This window comes from Hirundo rustica, chromosome 1 (genome assembly GCF_015227805.2).
Source record: "Hirundo rustica isolate bHirRus1 chromosome 1, bHirRus1.pri.v3, whole genome shotgun sequence".
Classification (NCBI taxonomy): Eukaryota; Metazoa; Chordata; class Aves; order Passeriformes; family Hirundinidae; genus Hirundo; species Hirundo rustica.
The window spans coordinates 54,288,934-54,306,138 of record NC_053450.1 but is presented as its reverse complement, the minus strand read 5'-3'; the positions used below and the strand labels follow the sequence as shown (position 1 = coordinate 54,306,138).

General features: G+C 38.5%; 1 protein-coding gene across 3 annotated transcripts; it reads right to left on the bottom strand.

Annotated features, from left to right (window-relative positions):
- Positions 1–593: 593 nt before the first annotated feature.
- RNMT (RNA guanine-7 methyltransferase) lies at positions 594–17,195 on the bottom strand. 3 transcript variants are annotated; one of them, XM_040055513.2, is made up of 11 exons: positions 17,010–17,195; positions 15,456–15,719; positions 13,172–13,304; positions 11,575–11,697; positions 10,439–10,554; positions 8,668–8,849; positions 7,969–8,133; positions 6,803–6,920; positions 5,103–5,204; positions 3,611–3,644; positions 594–2,360 (listed from the first exon to the last, which is right to left on the bottom strand). In XM_040055513.2, the coding sequence occupies exons 2-11, from the start codon at positions 15,687–15,689 to the stop codon at positions 2,323–2,325; spliced, it is 1,245 nt and encodes a 414-aa protein (XP_039911447.1). In that variant the 5' UTR covers positions 15,690–15,719; positions 17,010–17,195; the 3' UTR covers positions 594–2,322. The 3 variants fall into 3 exon arrangements, with proteins under 3 accessions (XP_039911447.1, XP_039911465.1, XP_039911457.1); XM_040055531.2 differs by lacking the exon at positions 17,010–17,195 and adding an exon at positions 16,663–16,759; XM_040055523.2 differs by lacking the exon at positions 17,010–17,195 and adding an exon at positions 16,161–16,419.
- Between the last annotated feature and the right edge of the window lie 10 nt (positions 17,196–17,205).

The following is a 17,205-nucleotide window of genomic DNA, read 5'->3' as shown; positions in this document are numbered from 1 at the left end:
AGGTTCCTGAGCATCAATGACTTCCTGACCCAAGTGATAGAGGAACCAAAGAGATGCTCTGCTCATACTACCAAACAAGGAGCTTGTTGAAGATGTGAAGGTCAAAGGCAACCTTGGCTGCAGTGAGCCTGAGGTACTGGAGTTTAGGATCCTGAAATGCATTAGCAGAGTAAAAACCAAGCACAACATTGGTCCTCAGAAGAGCAGATGTTTACCTCTTCAAAGGTCTGCATGGTAGAATCTGATGGGATAATGCCATCAGGAAAGTGGCTTTTCTGTGTGCCCAGTGACAGGGCAAGAGGCAATGGGAACACATTGAAACAAGGAGTTCCCTCTGAGCACCAGGAAACTTTTACTGTGAGAGTGACCAAGCACTGGCAGAGGTTGCCCAATGAGTTTGTGGGGTCCCCACCATTTAAGCTGTTCAAAAGCTGTCTGGACAAGGTCCTGGGCAACCAGCACTGGGTGAACATGCTTGGGCTTGGCGGGGGTTGGACCAAATGACCTCCAGAGGTCCCTTCCACACTCTACCATTATGCGATTATGTGATTGATATATTAAGATTCACTTAAAAGAGGAAAGACACTCCACCCTATTCCCTCTGTTTTTATTATTATTATTTCTTTCAAAAATAGCATAACAATGCATTTTCAAATGAAATTTGATACAAGAAATCCAACAAAACTAGCTTTGATGCACACAAATTTCAAAGAAACATTTCAGCAATTCTGAAGTGTCATCATTTTTAGCTAGTTTCATGAGTACTAATCCTAGCAGACAAGAACATCTTGTCTTAATTTCAGCAGAACAGATTCTACTGCTTCAGTGAAGGTTACAGGTGTTCTTCTAGACAATAAAAAAAATAGGAGTCATGGAGGAAAGAGTACAACCTAATTACAGGGGGAAAGTAATACAACTAAAAATTCTTATAATTTGAACATTTAAGTCTTAACAGAAATGTTCTCTTCTAGGTTTGCTATAACTTTTCAAAATACTCATGTACCATCATTTCATCTCTACACTAAATCTATTAGCCAACAGCAGCCAACAGCTACTGTTAGCCCAAAACTGGAGAAAAAAAACCCATGAAGTATTCAAGCCTTCTCAGTAATGGGTGGCTGCAAGCACATGGAAAGTTGAGCAAACACCATACAGAAATCCCTAAGCCTAAGAGACTAACAAGCAGTTATGATGGTAGTTAGGCATCGTTCTTCCCACTTACATCATTTGATTACATTCCCAAACAAAGTATGTGGATCTAATTTGGGGATTGTTACCCATAGGTACCAGAGTATGTATGAAGGTACACAGCCCTCCCTTCCAGAAGGAGGTATCCTCAAATATTACAGAGGCTCCCCTTTCGGTTCATAATCAATGACATGACCATGTTTTTTATGCCTTAAGACTGCAATGAGGTCCCTATCACCACCAACAGCTCATCCTATTGCCAAACCCATTTGGAATTCTATGAACTAAGAAAGGCATCCTAAGATCTATTTAGTAAGTTTCCAGAAACACTAAAACTCTTGAAAAGTCAGGAGAGTCTTTAATACAACAAAAAATGTTCAGTAATCTAATTCAAGCAGCTGTTACTGATTACTGTCTAGCCACATTTGGAAAACAAAGTACAGATTTAAAATGTTAGAAACAGAGTAACTTTCAGAGCAGTTTTGTACAGAACAAACTCATTTAATTTTAAAAGCACCATGAAGTGACACTACATATCAGCAAGCAGGAAAAACAAGAACATAACAGGATTATACCATGTAAACTATGCCATGAATACCACTAAGGTACATTTACAACGCAGGCTTCAGCACAGCGGTTCTCAAACTGACTCAGGTATTTTTTGCTCTGCATGCAGTGAAGACATACCCTCTATGCTGAATAGATCTCATTATGAATTAACTGAGCTCTGCAGAACAGTATTTAGGCCCTCATTCTGCATTATCGAAGTTAACGTTCTTCCATCAACTTCAGAAAGTGCAGAGTCAGGCTCGTAATCACAAACATACTTCTACAAACAAAACATTTGTTTCTAACAAAGTTACATGAGTTCAAACACAGGTTTTGAGAGCATGCAGGTTGCTTACAAATGCTTAAAAAGACTGGTTCAGAATCTTTCTTATATATACACACACAAGTCCATCTGTCACAGACAGGCAATGTAACTCTGAGCTTGCTCTAGTTTTTGGTAGTGTCCTGCACACGTCTGATAATTAAAAAATAAAAAATAAAAAAATAGTTGCCACAATGGATTTCTGATCATTCCAACTTGCACATGGATATGATCTCTTCTTGCTGCATCCAGTATGTGAAGTTTCACGGTTGCTTCTCAAATGCAAATACCAAGTAAATACCTAAAAAAGAAAATGGGAGTATTTAAAGTTTCAGCTTTCCTGGTGACTCAACTAAGTTTTCAAAATGTAACCAGGTTGATATTATGCCCAAACAACCTGTTAGCAGATTACTGAAATGACAAAAGATCTTATGATTTTCCAGTACTAACTCTAGCATTCCACTCCAGCATAGTTTTGTATGTTTTCAGAAATGTGAATGAAATTCATAAAATGCTGTGCCATTCTACAGATAATAAAAATTCACTAGCACATAAAAAATCATATGCAAGTTAAGTTTAGACTCCTTCATATATGCAGTAATGGACAATCAGAGCTGAAATTATTAACTTCATTTTTAATTGAAAAGTGAATGAAGTCATCATACATATTATCAATTTTGCTCGTTTAAATTTTAATGGACAAAGATGACATTACAGCATTTTTTCAAGTCCAGAACAGTATGATTCTATTATTGGATACTCATACAGTCCACACCAGCACCCTTGGAAAACTCTTAGTTAACATTATCATCTATGCCAGATGTCCTGTGCTCCATACCAGACAGATATGTTAAACCAGTTACTTAAGATCACAGGTCTAATTAAACATTTACAGATTTCCACTTGAATTCAATTTTTATTTTAATGAATGAGGTGCCACAACTACTTGTAAAACTTTAAAGACAAGCTTATCAGACATTCCTTAGCAACAAGGCAAAGTTCCATGTAAGGAATAAGCTGTGCTTATACTCTTATCAGAAGCTCAATACTCCAAATGTTTCTGGAAAAATAGACTACTCAGGAAACACAGTAGTCAATCAACTTTTAAAGGTGTAAATATTTTTTTAGGTATAAAAAGGTATAAAATTATATTAAAAGCCCCTCTCAGATAATTGAGATAATACTTCTAGATTGCTGGAATTTATGCCTACCTTATAATTCATAGATTAAAAAGTTAGATAATAATTTAAGAAAGCAGAGTGAAGATTTTTCTCACCTGTGAAGAAAACAGCATTTTTTTGGTTTTAAACTACTAACACAACCACTATAATGACCTGCAAAAACGCAAGTCCTGGTTGGCTGCACTTATGCATTTCCCTCCCAATTTCTTGAGATGTGCAAACATAATCTATACACAGTCATTTTGAATTACACAAATAACAACATCTTATTATATTTCAAATCTGGATTTTCTTCCATGATTAACGGGCTATTTTACACTCTTTTCAAAGCAGTCATTCAGTCAATACTGTTTTCAAAACAATTACTTACTTGTTGCTTCCCATTCAGACTTACTCAAGGTTCCCTAGAAGGGGACAAAAAATCCACAGCTTAACAAAAATTAAGGAAACAATGAAACACTGATTTAGCTCCATCTTTCACTGACCAATGTCTAACCACCCACACTGACTGGCTATTATGGGGCAAGACAAGCATTACTGAAGACCACAGATATTTATAACTCCACTAACTGTGATGCTCTGGAACTGGAAGACCCAGATAATGGCACACACCTAAATGAAACAGGTACAGGTACAGGAGAATGGGCCAACAGGGTGCTGGTCCGGATGCCTCTGCAATGCAGAACATGCTTGTGTCCATTACCTCACACCAGTGTGACCTGACCTGGTTCCAGCTGCTGTTCACACTGAGATGCCCAGTATTTGTGCAGAAGTCAGGAAAAGGCCCCATAGTAAAGAAAAGGTCCTACACCATGGTGCTGCCACCTTCCTCAGGAACACTGCCTGCCTCCACCCAACAACACACCCCTGCACACAGAAACTCCATCTGCAAGACACTCACCCTCACTCACACATTCAGGAAAAACAGTCTGCCTTCCAGCCTAGGAAACTCCCAGCTCAGCTGATCAGATGAAAGCAGGGCAAGTTCACAAGTAAAAAGCTGCTGCCATTTACCCCACCACTTAAGAAACATAAGGCAACAACAAGAAGCTGATTTTCTGCTCTGCCTACTCCATCTCCATCCAAAGAGTCCTCACTTGGGACCATATTTAGTCCACATGCTACCCACTGACCAAACCTAACCAATGGTTCCCCTTTTAAAACAGCACTTGGCAACAGACATCTTTGGTCTGGCTTGGACATTCTCATGTTCTTAAGCCTATTTCTTAAAAAAAGCATTTTTCTTTTTAAAAGTTTTTGAATTTCAAATGTGAAGAGATGCTTTCTTTTCTCTCTTGATGCAGGATTTTTATATATGCAGTAAGAGGACTGCATCTTCAAGGATTCAGCATGTGAACAGTAGATGAATCAGTAACTAAAAAAAAAACCAAACCCTAAACAACAAAACCAAGTGGTAAATCTTGTAAGCTGACCACCCTCATGCTGTTCTGATGAAAGTGGAATTATTTCAAATATATACAGTGTTATAAAGAAAGCTTTGAAGCCTCTCATCAGAAGACTGGAACTAATGCTTTAAATCAGTATTGTGAAGATCCACAAATATAAGGAGATTCCTCAAATTAAGAATAGTTAGAAAGAACAGCTGTCAAGTAAGATGGAAAAAATATACTTTCCCTTTGGCATTATTACAAATTTCTTAACAGCTGTCAAATTAAGTGAATTTGATTCTTTGAGTATTGGATATGGATTAGATGAACCTTTCAGCCCTGTAGCTCTACAATTTTTCACATACACTCATACCAACTTCACCGCAGTTGAAATGAAGAAGACACCACAGTTTGAAAGATCAGGAGCTCAATTTTAAGACACCATTATCTCTTGCGAAGTATAAAAGAACTTACCAATGGTAACTTTGCCTTGCCATCTTTGATAAACTCTTTTGCATGCTCATAATCATCAGGTTTATCAGAAACAAGCCTGGAATCACCAAGTGTAGAATATGGCTGCAGAACACAGAACAAAACAGTGATTAGTGAGATACATCAATCACATCAAGTAAAGGGTTTGCCACAACACAGTCCACAACAGAGGTCAGTAAGTCTTAAAACTATTTTAAATTTAGGTCTCTCCTTTATAGTATCCTCAGGAAAAGGTCAGATGTTCCCTACTTACCAAAAAATCTGACACCCAAGAACTATAAATTAAGCTTTATCCTTATGTCTCTAAAGCAGGGGAAACAGAATAACTATAAACACGATCCTACATGTACAGCTCATCATGAGCATTACCCAGATATACCTTCTTTTAGAAGAGTAACTAGATCAGCATCTCTTCAGCAGAAATACTAAGAAATGGGCAACTACAATTTCAAGCAAAACAATTAAACTGCTCCAGTAACATGCAAGCTGAAACAGAAGTATACAACAGGTTCTTCAAAACTAAGATGTACTTATCAAGGATCCCAGTTACTAGTGATCTGTATAAATAAATATGGTTGCAAAAATTCAGTCCTCAGTTGTAAGTGGCCACTACCTTAAGACAACTCTCACTTTCCTAAGAAGAAGATGGAAGTCAAAGGCTGTTTCTCTGTGCTGCTGCTTGTGTGAGCCCATACACAGCACCATTGCTTTTAGAGTCAACAAGTGACTCAGCTGAGTAAGTCACCAATTACTTGGTCTGAGAGTTTTCTGCTGAAGAATTCTACTGTTTGAGGGAGGAGGGAAGCACAGAGAACTGCAAGTAAAACCAAAGCCTCAGAGGTGGCCTGGAAAAGCTTCTCTGAAGCTGCTAGTTATTTCTTCTATGAACACAGACTATCTTTTTATTCCTACAAAGATTCCTCTCTGTCTTTTCAGTCAATATTCCTTGCACAAAGATACAGCTTTCAGTCTCTCTGCTTGCTGAGGAAAAAATGGATTACAGTCACCACTATCTGACACTTGGCATGATTCTTGGGCTTCTGTTTCCTACTTCACAAGAACAGAAACTTGCCTCAATATTGAAATATTGTTTTCAAAACTTGACTCAGCTATTGGGTGGACCTGTTCTGGACCAAGAGAAGAGTGTGAGGAGGAAGGAGAGGCAGAGACAAAGTGTTATGAACAGACCACAATCCCCCTTCCCCTGCAGAGGAAGGGAGAGGAGGTAGAAAGGCCAGGAATGAACAAATGAAGCTGAGCCTGGGAAGAGCGGGTGGGACAAAGGTGTTTCCAGGTTTTCATGATTCTCATCTTTTCTACTATTTTTTTTTTTTTTTTACAACTTATTAAATTAATCTTCTCCGAGTTCAGTCCATTATGTCTGTGACAGGAATTGCTAAGCAATCTCCTTGAATTTCTCTTGACCCACAAGTTGGTTTCTTTCTCTCTATTTTCTCCCCCCATCCTGTTGGGAAGAGGGAACAAGAGTGCAGGTCAGTGGGTATCTGGCAGCCAGTCAAGGTCAACAACCAGAGTCCCACTTTCAGCCCCAGGAAATAAATACTTTCTATCGGTAGCCTTTAATTAATAGCAAGATGTTCACCAAGAAAATTTCAATTACTGCACAAAATTAACAAGATGTAAAATGCTATTAAAATCAAACAAGTCAACTCCAAATTTACCTCCAAGGCCTGCATTCTCCTTAACAACATTTTATGCTCCTCGTTCTTGATTTTTTCTTCATAGAATTCCCGAAATGTCATTTTGTAGACTAATTTCATACCATGCTTCTTTGCCATTCTGTCAAAAAAATTAGCTTAATCAGGGAAGCTGCAAGATTATTGTTGCTGTATTTTCAAAGGAACAATTTTAAGCCACAGTGACATCTTACGGTATTCACTAGGATTACACTTTTTTACAACCTTTTTTCCTTAGTAAAGACATTTCAATGAAAAAAGCTGTAGTACCACCACAAACTGGTCTCTTCTCCCGAAACATAGAAGTTCCATGCTGGCTTCCAAAAAGACTACACTTTTCTTTGCAGTTATCTATCATGTCAGATATTATAAATATATTTCGGGAACTTCTATTGTATTTAGCGGCTTACATCTCAATTATGTAGACACCGTGGACATGCAACACTGAAGTTACAGCTGTCAGTGACAGATGCTGTTATTTTTCACACACAACTACAAATGAAGTTCTTGAACAGGCTCAAAGGGAAAGCTTAATACTCTTTAATCAAACTGAGCTTGAATGGAAGGAAAAAACCCAGCATGGAAGGATTTGTCTGTACCTCAGAATACAGCTGGGGAAACCAAATCTGAGGTCATACAGAGGTAACAGCAAAATATATGCTTACAGATGAAGATCATTTAGAGGAAGAAAAAAATTCACCATAGCAAAAATCCTGTGAACATCTCAGGAAAGATGGAGAAGACAAGAAGGAGGCACCATGATGAAGAAGATATACAAGAAAGTACTGAAAGACTAAAATAGGGGTAGAAAGAAACCCCTCAAAAAGTTACAATTAAAGAAGAAAAAGCTGGTCTAAAGTTTGCTGACAGAACCAACATATCAGATCAGATGTTCCTTCATGAGACATAAAGTCCTCACAGCTTCTGACCAGAGCAACTTCAACAGAGTTCAATGGACAGATTACAGTTGTGGATGGAAATGCAAGAAACCTCTGTATTTGAAGCAACAACAAAAAATTAAGAACTGAAAAATATAGTAAGAAAGCCAAAACATAATTTTCTACAAGTATTATGCAAGAACACATAAACTACAAAAATGTTTATTACATTCCACAGCTTTTATTGTATAATGAATTTAAAACTTAACTTACTCTTCCAGTAAAGGAAAGTAAACCAAAAACTCTGGGACATCAACCACTTCTTCCAAGTGAAAATCATACTTGCAGCCAAATAAGGGATAGTCTCCCTTCTTTTCAAATTTTACATTGTACACATCATTCCCAAATGAATTTGTTTCTGAAGCTTCGAGTCTCTTTCTATATAATGAGATATAAACAAACATTTTTTATTGACCAGTATTTAACAGACAGAGGAAACTACACATAGGAAGCTTGACACTGTTTTTCCCGGTAATACTCAGTGATCTCTCTGGTTTCCCACTCCCCTTATCTGATAAAGTAATGAAACAATGACAAGAAGCAGCATGCTGGGTTTTAACAGTTTATCATTCTCATACAACATACCAAGGACTAAATGGACCTAGAAGATGTACCTTTAGCCCAGACACACAGACAACCTACATGGACATGACAGGCTTCTGGAAACAACCACAAAACCTTGCCAGTTCCTCCCATGCTGTGGCCATTTTGACACTACTATAGTAATGACAGAGGGATGAACTGTATGAGGACCTATACTCTAACAGAAGAGAATCCAAAATACTAGAATCCAAAATTGTTGCAAAAAAAAAAGCTTTTGTTTGCACAAACGTATTGCAGCACTGCAAGAACATCTATCACTTAACAATGTTTCACAGAGTTTTGGAACTAACAGACCATAAAAGTACTTACACAAGTTCAAAACTATTTGGAGTTGTGCCAATAAAATAACCTCCAGGCGAGAGGTTCCCACAAGCATTTTTAAGCATCATGTCAGCCTGCTCATATGTCTCAAATGAGTAGTGGTAAACAAATTGACAACTGCAAATGTCAAAGCGCATATCTGGATCGCTGTACTTGGAAGACAAGAGATCCTGCAACAGATAAAAAAGAAAAAAAAAACCCTACAGAAACAAGCATGATTCACTTAAATCTTCTAACAAATGTGCTACTTCCATAATTCTTTGAATTCTCTGAAGTTTTCTCCTTTCGGCTCCCATTCCTTTACAAGTTCAATAAAGACAAGATGAAAAAGAGAAGAATAGGAAAAGCTCTCCCCTACACAGAAAACCATACACAACATTTAGAAACAACAAGAATACACACACATTTCAAAGTTATAATGTGTCCTCATTTTTTTTTTCATATTGTCAAGTAACACTGTTACATCTGAAAGACCAAAACCCAAGGTTAGTTAACATAGTTTCCAGAAGTACTTTATTGCTGGGGTTTTATAACTGGCCACCATTTGGCTGGAAGAAAAATAATTCTGTAATAAAATGAATTTCAGTTTGCTAAGTCTCTGTACTGAAAACTGACCCACTAAACATGCACTTGAGAGGAGAAGGGGCTGCTTCAAATAGGGTGGTTTGCCCTGCCCAGTGAGTTGTACCTGTCTGCATTGTCACCCCTGTTCATCACCAATGTACTCTTCCCCATCCTAGACCAAGTAACTAAAATCTGAAGAACTTGGAGCCCTTGAAATTCGTCAGGATAAAGCTTGCTTTGACCCTCTATTCAGCAGACACAGAAAAAGACATAGGAAAATGGGAAAAAGGAGCGGCCAGAATTAGATTTTGCAGAATATACAACATTCATGATAGAGATCCAAAGTCAGGGAAATTAACTTCTGTGTGCAAGGACAGAGAGAACAAAGCATGCAACACAAAATACATATGTGTCTAAGACTAAGCTGTAATAGCACCCTGAAAATATCCCTTTTTTTCCTGGCCAAGTCTCTCTTCTCTCTCCTCCAAGTCAAGAGAGATGACATGAACCTGCAACAGACTATTTCCCAGAAGAAAGAAAGGTAACCAAGAATTCAAGCAAACAGCCCTTCATGCAAGGCTGAGAACAGGTTCAGCTTTTCCACAGATATGCTGGAACCAGGCAGGTTTTGTCTCTCAGCCTCCATCAGCAGGGCACTCTCAGCCCGCACTTCTAGGAAGCAAAAGCAGTTCTGGTTACAAGACTGTCTCCTAAGCCTCAGCCATGCATTCACCACTGCCTCCAGACAGTCTAAGATACCTGCTCTACCACACAAGTTTTAAAGGTACCTGTTACAGTGACCAAAACACCATGAGAAGAAAAAATTCTAAGTTTATAAGTCAAATCAGAAAAAGTCCTTTATTTATTCCAGCATTCACCAAACTAGTTTCCAACATCCCATGCTGTCTCACAGAACTCCAAAGCTAAACAGTCATTCTGTTCCCCTTGTCGAGTAAAAGACAGTGGAAGCACCAGATTTACTATCTGGAAAAGACATTCAGGCTTCAAGAATGTTACACTATACAACAGAAGGAAAAGACACCCAAGTATGTCTTAAGCAACCTTCTGGTAACCAACCGATGTGGCTGATTCTCCTGGCAGTACAATAATCCAACCTTAAAAATATATATACCCAAAATGTTACAGCACTACCATGAAGAATATTAAATCTCCAAAATATTACAAAGCACTGTACCTTGGTACTATCTGCTTGTATGAATTCTGCATCAAAAATATGTTCATTATACCGACATCGGGATTTCATTTCTTCATAGCGGTGCTTGCACTGTTGCACAGAAATGTCAGCAATGTCTATATATGGGAAGATAATAAATATAATAAATGAAATTCTTAAAGCCATGTGAACACTGCTCCCCAGACAAGAAAACTGGAATGATTACTGGAACACAGAAGGTACAATATGGCAGGACAAAAAGAAAAAGATCTTCAGTTCCGTTAAAACAGCTCAGCTCCCTGGGATCCTTAATATTCTTAAAAATATAAAAGATGTTGAAATGCAATTATTTCTGGTATCATGGGAATTTTTTTAAATTCTGAGACTGCTTCTTTCTCAGTCATTGAGTTTCTGACAATATGCAATAAATTTACCTAAGAACTTAGTAAGTAAATTGATTAAGTGCATTTAAATACTGCCTACTAAATAATGCAAGAAAGAACTATAAAATAACATCTAAAATTCCCACTGAAAGAGTTTTAGGGAATTTCAGTACCTAATAAATTTGGAGTTAAGTAATACTTCCTCTGATTATCCCTGGGATACTTTTTGAGAAGAGGGAAGATGGTATAATTCTCCCAACATCCAAGCCAATTATTCAAACAAGAAATTTTTTAATCAGCTTTCAGGTCTTCCCCATTTCTGAAAATCTTTAGTTGATTGTAATACCCAAGACCATTTTTTCCTCACAACACTGGGGGTTGTTTTTGGTTGTTTTTTTTTTTTTTTAATATGCAACTCTCCTGTATGTTTTTCAGAACAATTAAAAATACTTCAAGAGGCTAGATGTGGGAGAAAAGACATAAAATAGAAAATGTCTTTTCCCTAGGGCCACATTTTGCCTAAGGCAACCTGTGGCAATAGTGTTTTTCTTTAGCAATACCAGTTTTGAAAGCAAATTACTGATAATTCTTATATTTCTGCTGGCAATCAAGTAGTATCTTCAGATTAAAAGACAAAATACAACTTTTTGCACAAAAGGTGTTCATTACATTCTTTGATTGACTGGAAAAAATAAATAATAAAATACTAGAGATATACTTGGTTTCCCATAAAACCTGATGTACTTCCCCTAGAAAGTTATGGTGTCTTCTTACCAGTACAGACAAGTTTTTTAATTCTGCCTTTTTTCCATTTCAGTAAGTCTCCACCTTTCCCACATCCTAGATCCAAAACAGTTATATCACTCTTCTTCTGTCGTACCCGGTCTATAAATTCACCTAGAAAAATAAAAACCAGGAGTATATAAACACATCTCTGCACCTAGTCTCTGCACTTGTATTGCACCTAAAAACCTAAAGAACCAAAAGGGATTGAGAATTTTAAAACACCTCAGACCTTACTTTGCCTATAATTCTTCTTAATATTACAAACTTAAATCTCTTTTCTTTCTAGAAGCATGAAAGGAACCACAAACTTTTAAAACTGTGGGGAAGATGACTATTTTCTGTGCTTAAATGTGCTCTGCATGTAACATGACTGAAGGCTCTGAACTGTTTCCCTGGCTAAGGCAAAACTGCACATGTCCAACAACCACCATGCACATGAGGAAGGAAACAGGATTCCCTTTCATTAGCATTATAATGAAGGCAGATGTTATCTGGAAGTATGGGAAAGCCTTCTGCAAAAAGAAAAAGCCAATTAAATGCATCAGCCACAACATCTCCTCCCAGTCACCTGCAATTTTCACTCACTCTCCCAGGCCTTGCAATAACAAGAACTACTCCTTTGCTGTCTTTCTACCCATACCCGTACACCAGTTACATTTTTTCTTCTCTCTCCATGCTGTCTAGATTCCCTCTGCTCTGACTGATGTTGGCATGTTATGTAAAACATATCAGCATGCTAGCAACTTTTCTTCACAGTAGGAGACATGAAATATGTTTTGATACAACTGCTATAAAGCCACACTGCTGAAATTCTTTATGACAGAAAAGCCTTCAACACAGGCTTCAGGAACAGCTTTACAGAAATCTAAATATTGCTTCTAACTGCTGATACAACACAACAAAAAGCAGCATGCTAAGACAAATGGTGCCAACATCTCCTGGCACAGATCCCTCTTCATGAACCTGTGGTGCTGTGCTGATGATTCTTTTCTTTGTTGGCAGATATCTGATGGCTTTGTTCCCTCAATTTGGAATTAATTTGTGGAACAGCAGACTTTGCCTTTAAATAAAAACCTGCTGATTCTTAAAGAACTACATCCTTTAAGCTTTCCATCTTTGCAACCACTGACTATGGATAATATAGATAATATTTATGTGTTCAAGCTCTCTGCAGAACTGCTTAACCAGGATCTGAGCAGAGACTGCTTTGGGAAAATGCCTAATAAATGATTTGAGATAGATGGAGCTGTTTTTGTCTGAATCTAAGAACACTTAAATTCTTTATGATTTAAAGCTGTACTTTTCTCTTTAAAAATGTCATAGAGAAGAACAGTTTCCATGATGAACTCTTTAAGTCAGTTGACCTTTAAAACTTAAGCATACACTTGGCACTCCAACAATACAAAGCATTATCAATAGAGATTCATATTAAATATAAATGCAGACATTTTATTGCAGTTGAAAAACATCCTTTGTATTATGCGAAAGTGTCATACTCAACATCAGGAAACAGAAAAAGTTACATTTTGATACAAAAATTAGTTTTATTTTAATCATGTCTGAGCAATTAGTTAAGAAAGCTTACCAATGAGGACACTCTTTGTCCAATTATTAAAGTTTCGGAGGTAGAATATGCGAGACTGGCTACGTTTTTCCAATCCAACTTCTTGAAGTTCATTATAATGTGCAGCTACAGCTTGCCCATGGCCAATCACATGCTGCAGAAAAGAAATCACACCACAGAAGGAACAGACTCAAGCAGTGAATTCTTTTTACTACTTTGTCATTTAATCAAAAGACACATGTGTTCACTTCAAGGATTTAAGAAAGCAAACAAGCAACACTATGAAGAGCACCATCATTATAAAGAGATTTTCCGTATCTGTACTGGTCCTGATGTCAGTACTTCAATTATCACAGCAACACTCACAAATTTAATCCCCTCTTCCGTTCATTCAAGCAATTTTTGGATAATATATATTGCCCAGCATCTTTCCTTCACAGAAATACTTCACTTTCAGTTCTCCATTACTCTCAACCACTCTCAAAGAACACATTTCACTCTTCTTAAGTCTGGGACAGAAGAAGAGAATGTTCCTTCTCAAGAAACTTTAAGCTTCTTCAAAAAGCCTGCTCCAGAAATTCAGTTTTCAACTGACAGAAGTGTATAAACTGCCAATTTAACCAAAATACCAACTGGCTGATGTCATAAAGATCCAAGTGGATGACCCCACTGCCAGAACTTTAAACAGACCATGATAAAGGAATGAGAGGAATCATTTGACAACATATTCCATCTAATGCTTAAGAATTAGCGGTAGAAATGTCTCTGATTTAGCCTTAACTCAAAATACTCCAAGACATTTCTGTCCAGTCTTTGCTTTAAGTACTACAAGACACTTCTCTCCCCTGTTATGCAGAGAAGCAGTCTACATCCACATATTATGCTCCCAACATTTCTTTACCTTGAAAATAATCTTCAACTATATACATGAAGTGAAAATAAATTATAAATAAAATCCAAAGTAAAAGAACAGAGACAGCATGGACTCTGTGAGGTACAAAAAGCATTTGAAATAACAGTACAAACCAGAATGAAGCCATTAAAATCATTTCTAACAGTTCACTACAGAAGTCAATATCCCTGCATCTTGGTTTGGCTGATATATGTCAATATGTGAATTCTTCAGTGTTTCATACACTTTTGGTAACATTCAGAAAGAACACAGCCTTACTTGTCTGAAATCTCTATAACCTCATCATCTGTTCATTACCACACTGGGCTGAATGATACTAACAAATATTTTGACGACTTCTATTCATTTCCAGGGTAAGCACAGATGGCTCCCTGAATGGCCACCGGACGTGATAGAAGCTAGAACAGCCGACTCAGACAAGTGTGGGGGACATACTCATACAAACCATCGACACATCTCAGCTGCAAACAGACATCAGCAACAATATCTAGATGGTGGCAGCTCTGTTCGGTCACCCCTCTGCACCCTTAGGCTACATAAACCCAATGTGATTCTTGTTCATCTAAGCCTTATCCCTCCCTTATTAAAAGGATGAAAGTTTTAATAACGTTTCTACCACAACAAAGGGCACCCTTTCTTTTTCCAGACTGCTAAACCATATATTAACATCCTGGGAAAATTCTGGGCAGAGAAACAAAACGTTGGGTCAGACATTTTCAAATTATATTTAAATATCCCAAAAGGATGAACTAGACTGGAATTAAAGCATCAGCTTCTACAAGCTCATATATAACAAGGACAGCATTATGTAAAACATCACCCTTTTCACCCTCCCAGGTGGACATATAAAAGGACATACATTTTCTGCTGCTTTTGTAGCCCTAAAATATAAAGAAGCACCTGTAAGTCTTTCACTGCTTCACTTTGCCAACAAATCATACTGAAATTACATCACAGAGGATGCAGCCTGTAGAATTTTGCATACTATACAGTACCTTACCATGGAAGTAAAAGGACAAAATTACTTTATGGAAGAACTTCCCAAGCCCAGGTAACTATACTAACACACTGATAAACAGCACACATGAGATCTGAGTTCAAGATACGGAACTTGGACTAATGCCAGCAAACCCTACACTACCAGACTGCTACCACATGGACAATGGAACAGTCACAGAATTAGACTGTGTGCTGAGATTATCATTCTAATTGCCAGCCCTCTTTCTCCTCTGTGAAGTCCAATATCACTTGTGCACCTGTTATTTCCCCAGGAAACATTTCCATACGTGGTGTTTCGTGCTGGCTCACGCATGTCTAGCATAAATATTTGCAATCTTTTCTTGAGCTAAGGCTCCAAGGATTTGAAAACAGCTCAAAGTAAATGATACTCACCGCTTTCTTAGAAGGTTCATCTTCAGAATCTAAATTCTTTCTCTTTGCTCTGCCATCCTGATCACCACTATGAACTCCTTTTTCATTTTCAGTAGACTGCTCTGTACCTGAAGCAGAACTATTGCCTTTACACTCAACACCTGAATCTGACTCTAAAGCATGAGGTGTTTTCTCCACTTCTTCATCCAAACTCTTCTCTACTTGCTCTTCTTCTGTTTTGGTTACTTCAGCCATTTTGAGTGGTCCAATGATCAGAATGGAAATCTAGAGGGAAAAGAAACAAACCACCAAGAATCTTCAGTGCTGAATTTCACTTACTCATGGTTACAATCATGACTTTCAAACGTAACATTGGCATTTTACCCTAGGCAACAAAAAAACTTGAAATTCTGACCAGTTGTTTAATAAAGACAGCTCAATACAATATGTGGAACTTAAAAGTACTCATTAAATAAGTTCAAATTAAGACAAATTGTTACTTTTCATTTTAGAGTTATTCTTACATATCTTTATTGACTCAACTGCAAATGTTATTAGTTTTTTTCTTTCCCTTCCTATAAAAGATAACCTACAAATCAATTTATGTTTACAAACACAAACAGGTTCTCTCAAATTAGTAAGTTTGTTATTTAAACTGATATGCTTTGAAATGGATGTCTTCATATAAAAGATCAAGATGGGTTTTTTTTGAGCAAATTTTCTTACCAGTTGTGCATATTCCAGTTTGCCAAGAATATCCACAAAGCTCTGAGCTTAACTAACATGTGGAATATTCAGCTGCACCTGCATTTCCACATCTCACAAATATCTACACAGGCTGCAGGACTGCAAACAACTGCCACAAAGCTCATTTGGTCTCCAGCACATCTCAGCCTTCTTTACATCACCACTGGGAAGCAGAGCACCTACTTTTTAACAAGGCATGGGAGAGGGCAATTTGGCAACTCCTTTTCTGAAACAGTGGCCTAAATCAGCCAAAAAAAAAAAAAAAAAAAAAAATCAAAAACCATATTCAAATCCACCACATCCAGGCTCACCTCCTAATGAGGGCCAGAACACATCCACTGAGTGGGCCACTACACAGAGGCACCAGAGCAGCTTTCCTCAAAACAAATGACCTCAAAGTACAACTTATAAAAATAATTATTCCACTACTACGCAGCACCTGACTTGGTTTGTGAAGCAGCAGAACCTTCATTACCCTCACCCGGCTATTCCAAGCAGATGTTTTGAAGGCCTAAACTGTGAAACGATCCCACTTTCACAACTCGCGATGGCAACCAAGTGCCCAGAGGAAGCAGCAGCTCCTTCAGTCGGAGAGCTCAAAACGCCTGGAGCGATGCGGGAATGGCCCCGCCGGCCTCGGGACGCTCCCGCCCCTTCCTTCCTCGCCACCCTTCCCCTGTGGCGCGGCTGGGAGGCCTCAGGGCCTCCGCTCCCGTTAACCGGGCGGCGGCGCCCGTCGCTCCCTTGCGGCCCCGCCGCCGCCGGCCCGCCCGGCGCAGGGAGGGCGGCAGGGAGGGCGGCCCTGCACTGCCCCGGCCCGGCACTCACCCGAATCAGCGCTCCGCCATCCCTGTTTGCGGAAGTGACGAACCCCCGCGGCTGGCGTCACGTCCTGGGATGGACCGCGGGGAAAGGGAGCGGGCAAAACGCGGAGTCGTGCGCGGTGTCTTGTGCGGAACGGCTCACAAGAACCCCGGGAGCTGGGGCTCTTTAGCCTGAAGAGGAGGCTCAGGGTGGACTTTTT

Excerpts from the sequence above, each read along its gene's own strand:
- RNMT (XM_040055513.2), bottom strand. The coding sequence starts at position 15,689 with ATGGCTGAAGTAACCAAAACAGAAGAAGAGCAAGTAGAGAAGAGTTTG. Across the intron at positions 11,698-13,171 it reads GACAAAGAGTGTCCTCATTG|GTGAATTTATAGACCGGGTA; the intron begins GTAAGCTTTCTT and ends TTATTTTTCTAG. Across the intron at positions 8,850-10,438 it reads TACAAGCAGATAGTACCAAG|GATCTCTTGTCTTCCAAGTA; the intron begins GTACAGTGCTTT and ends TATCTGTTGCAG.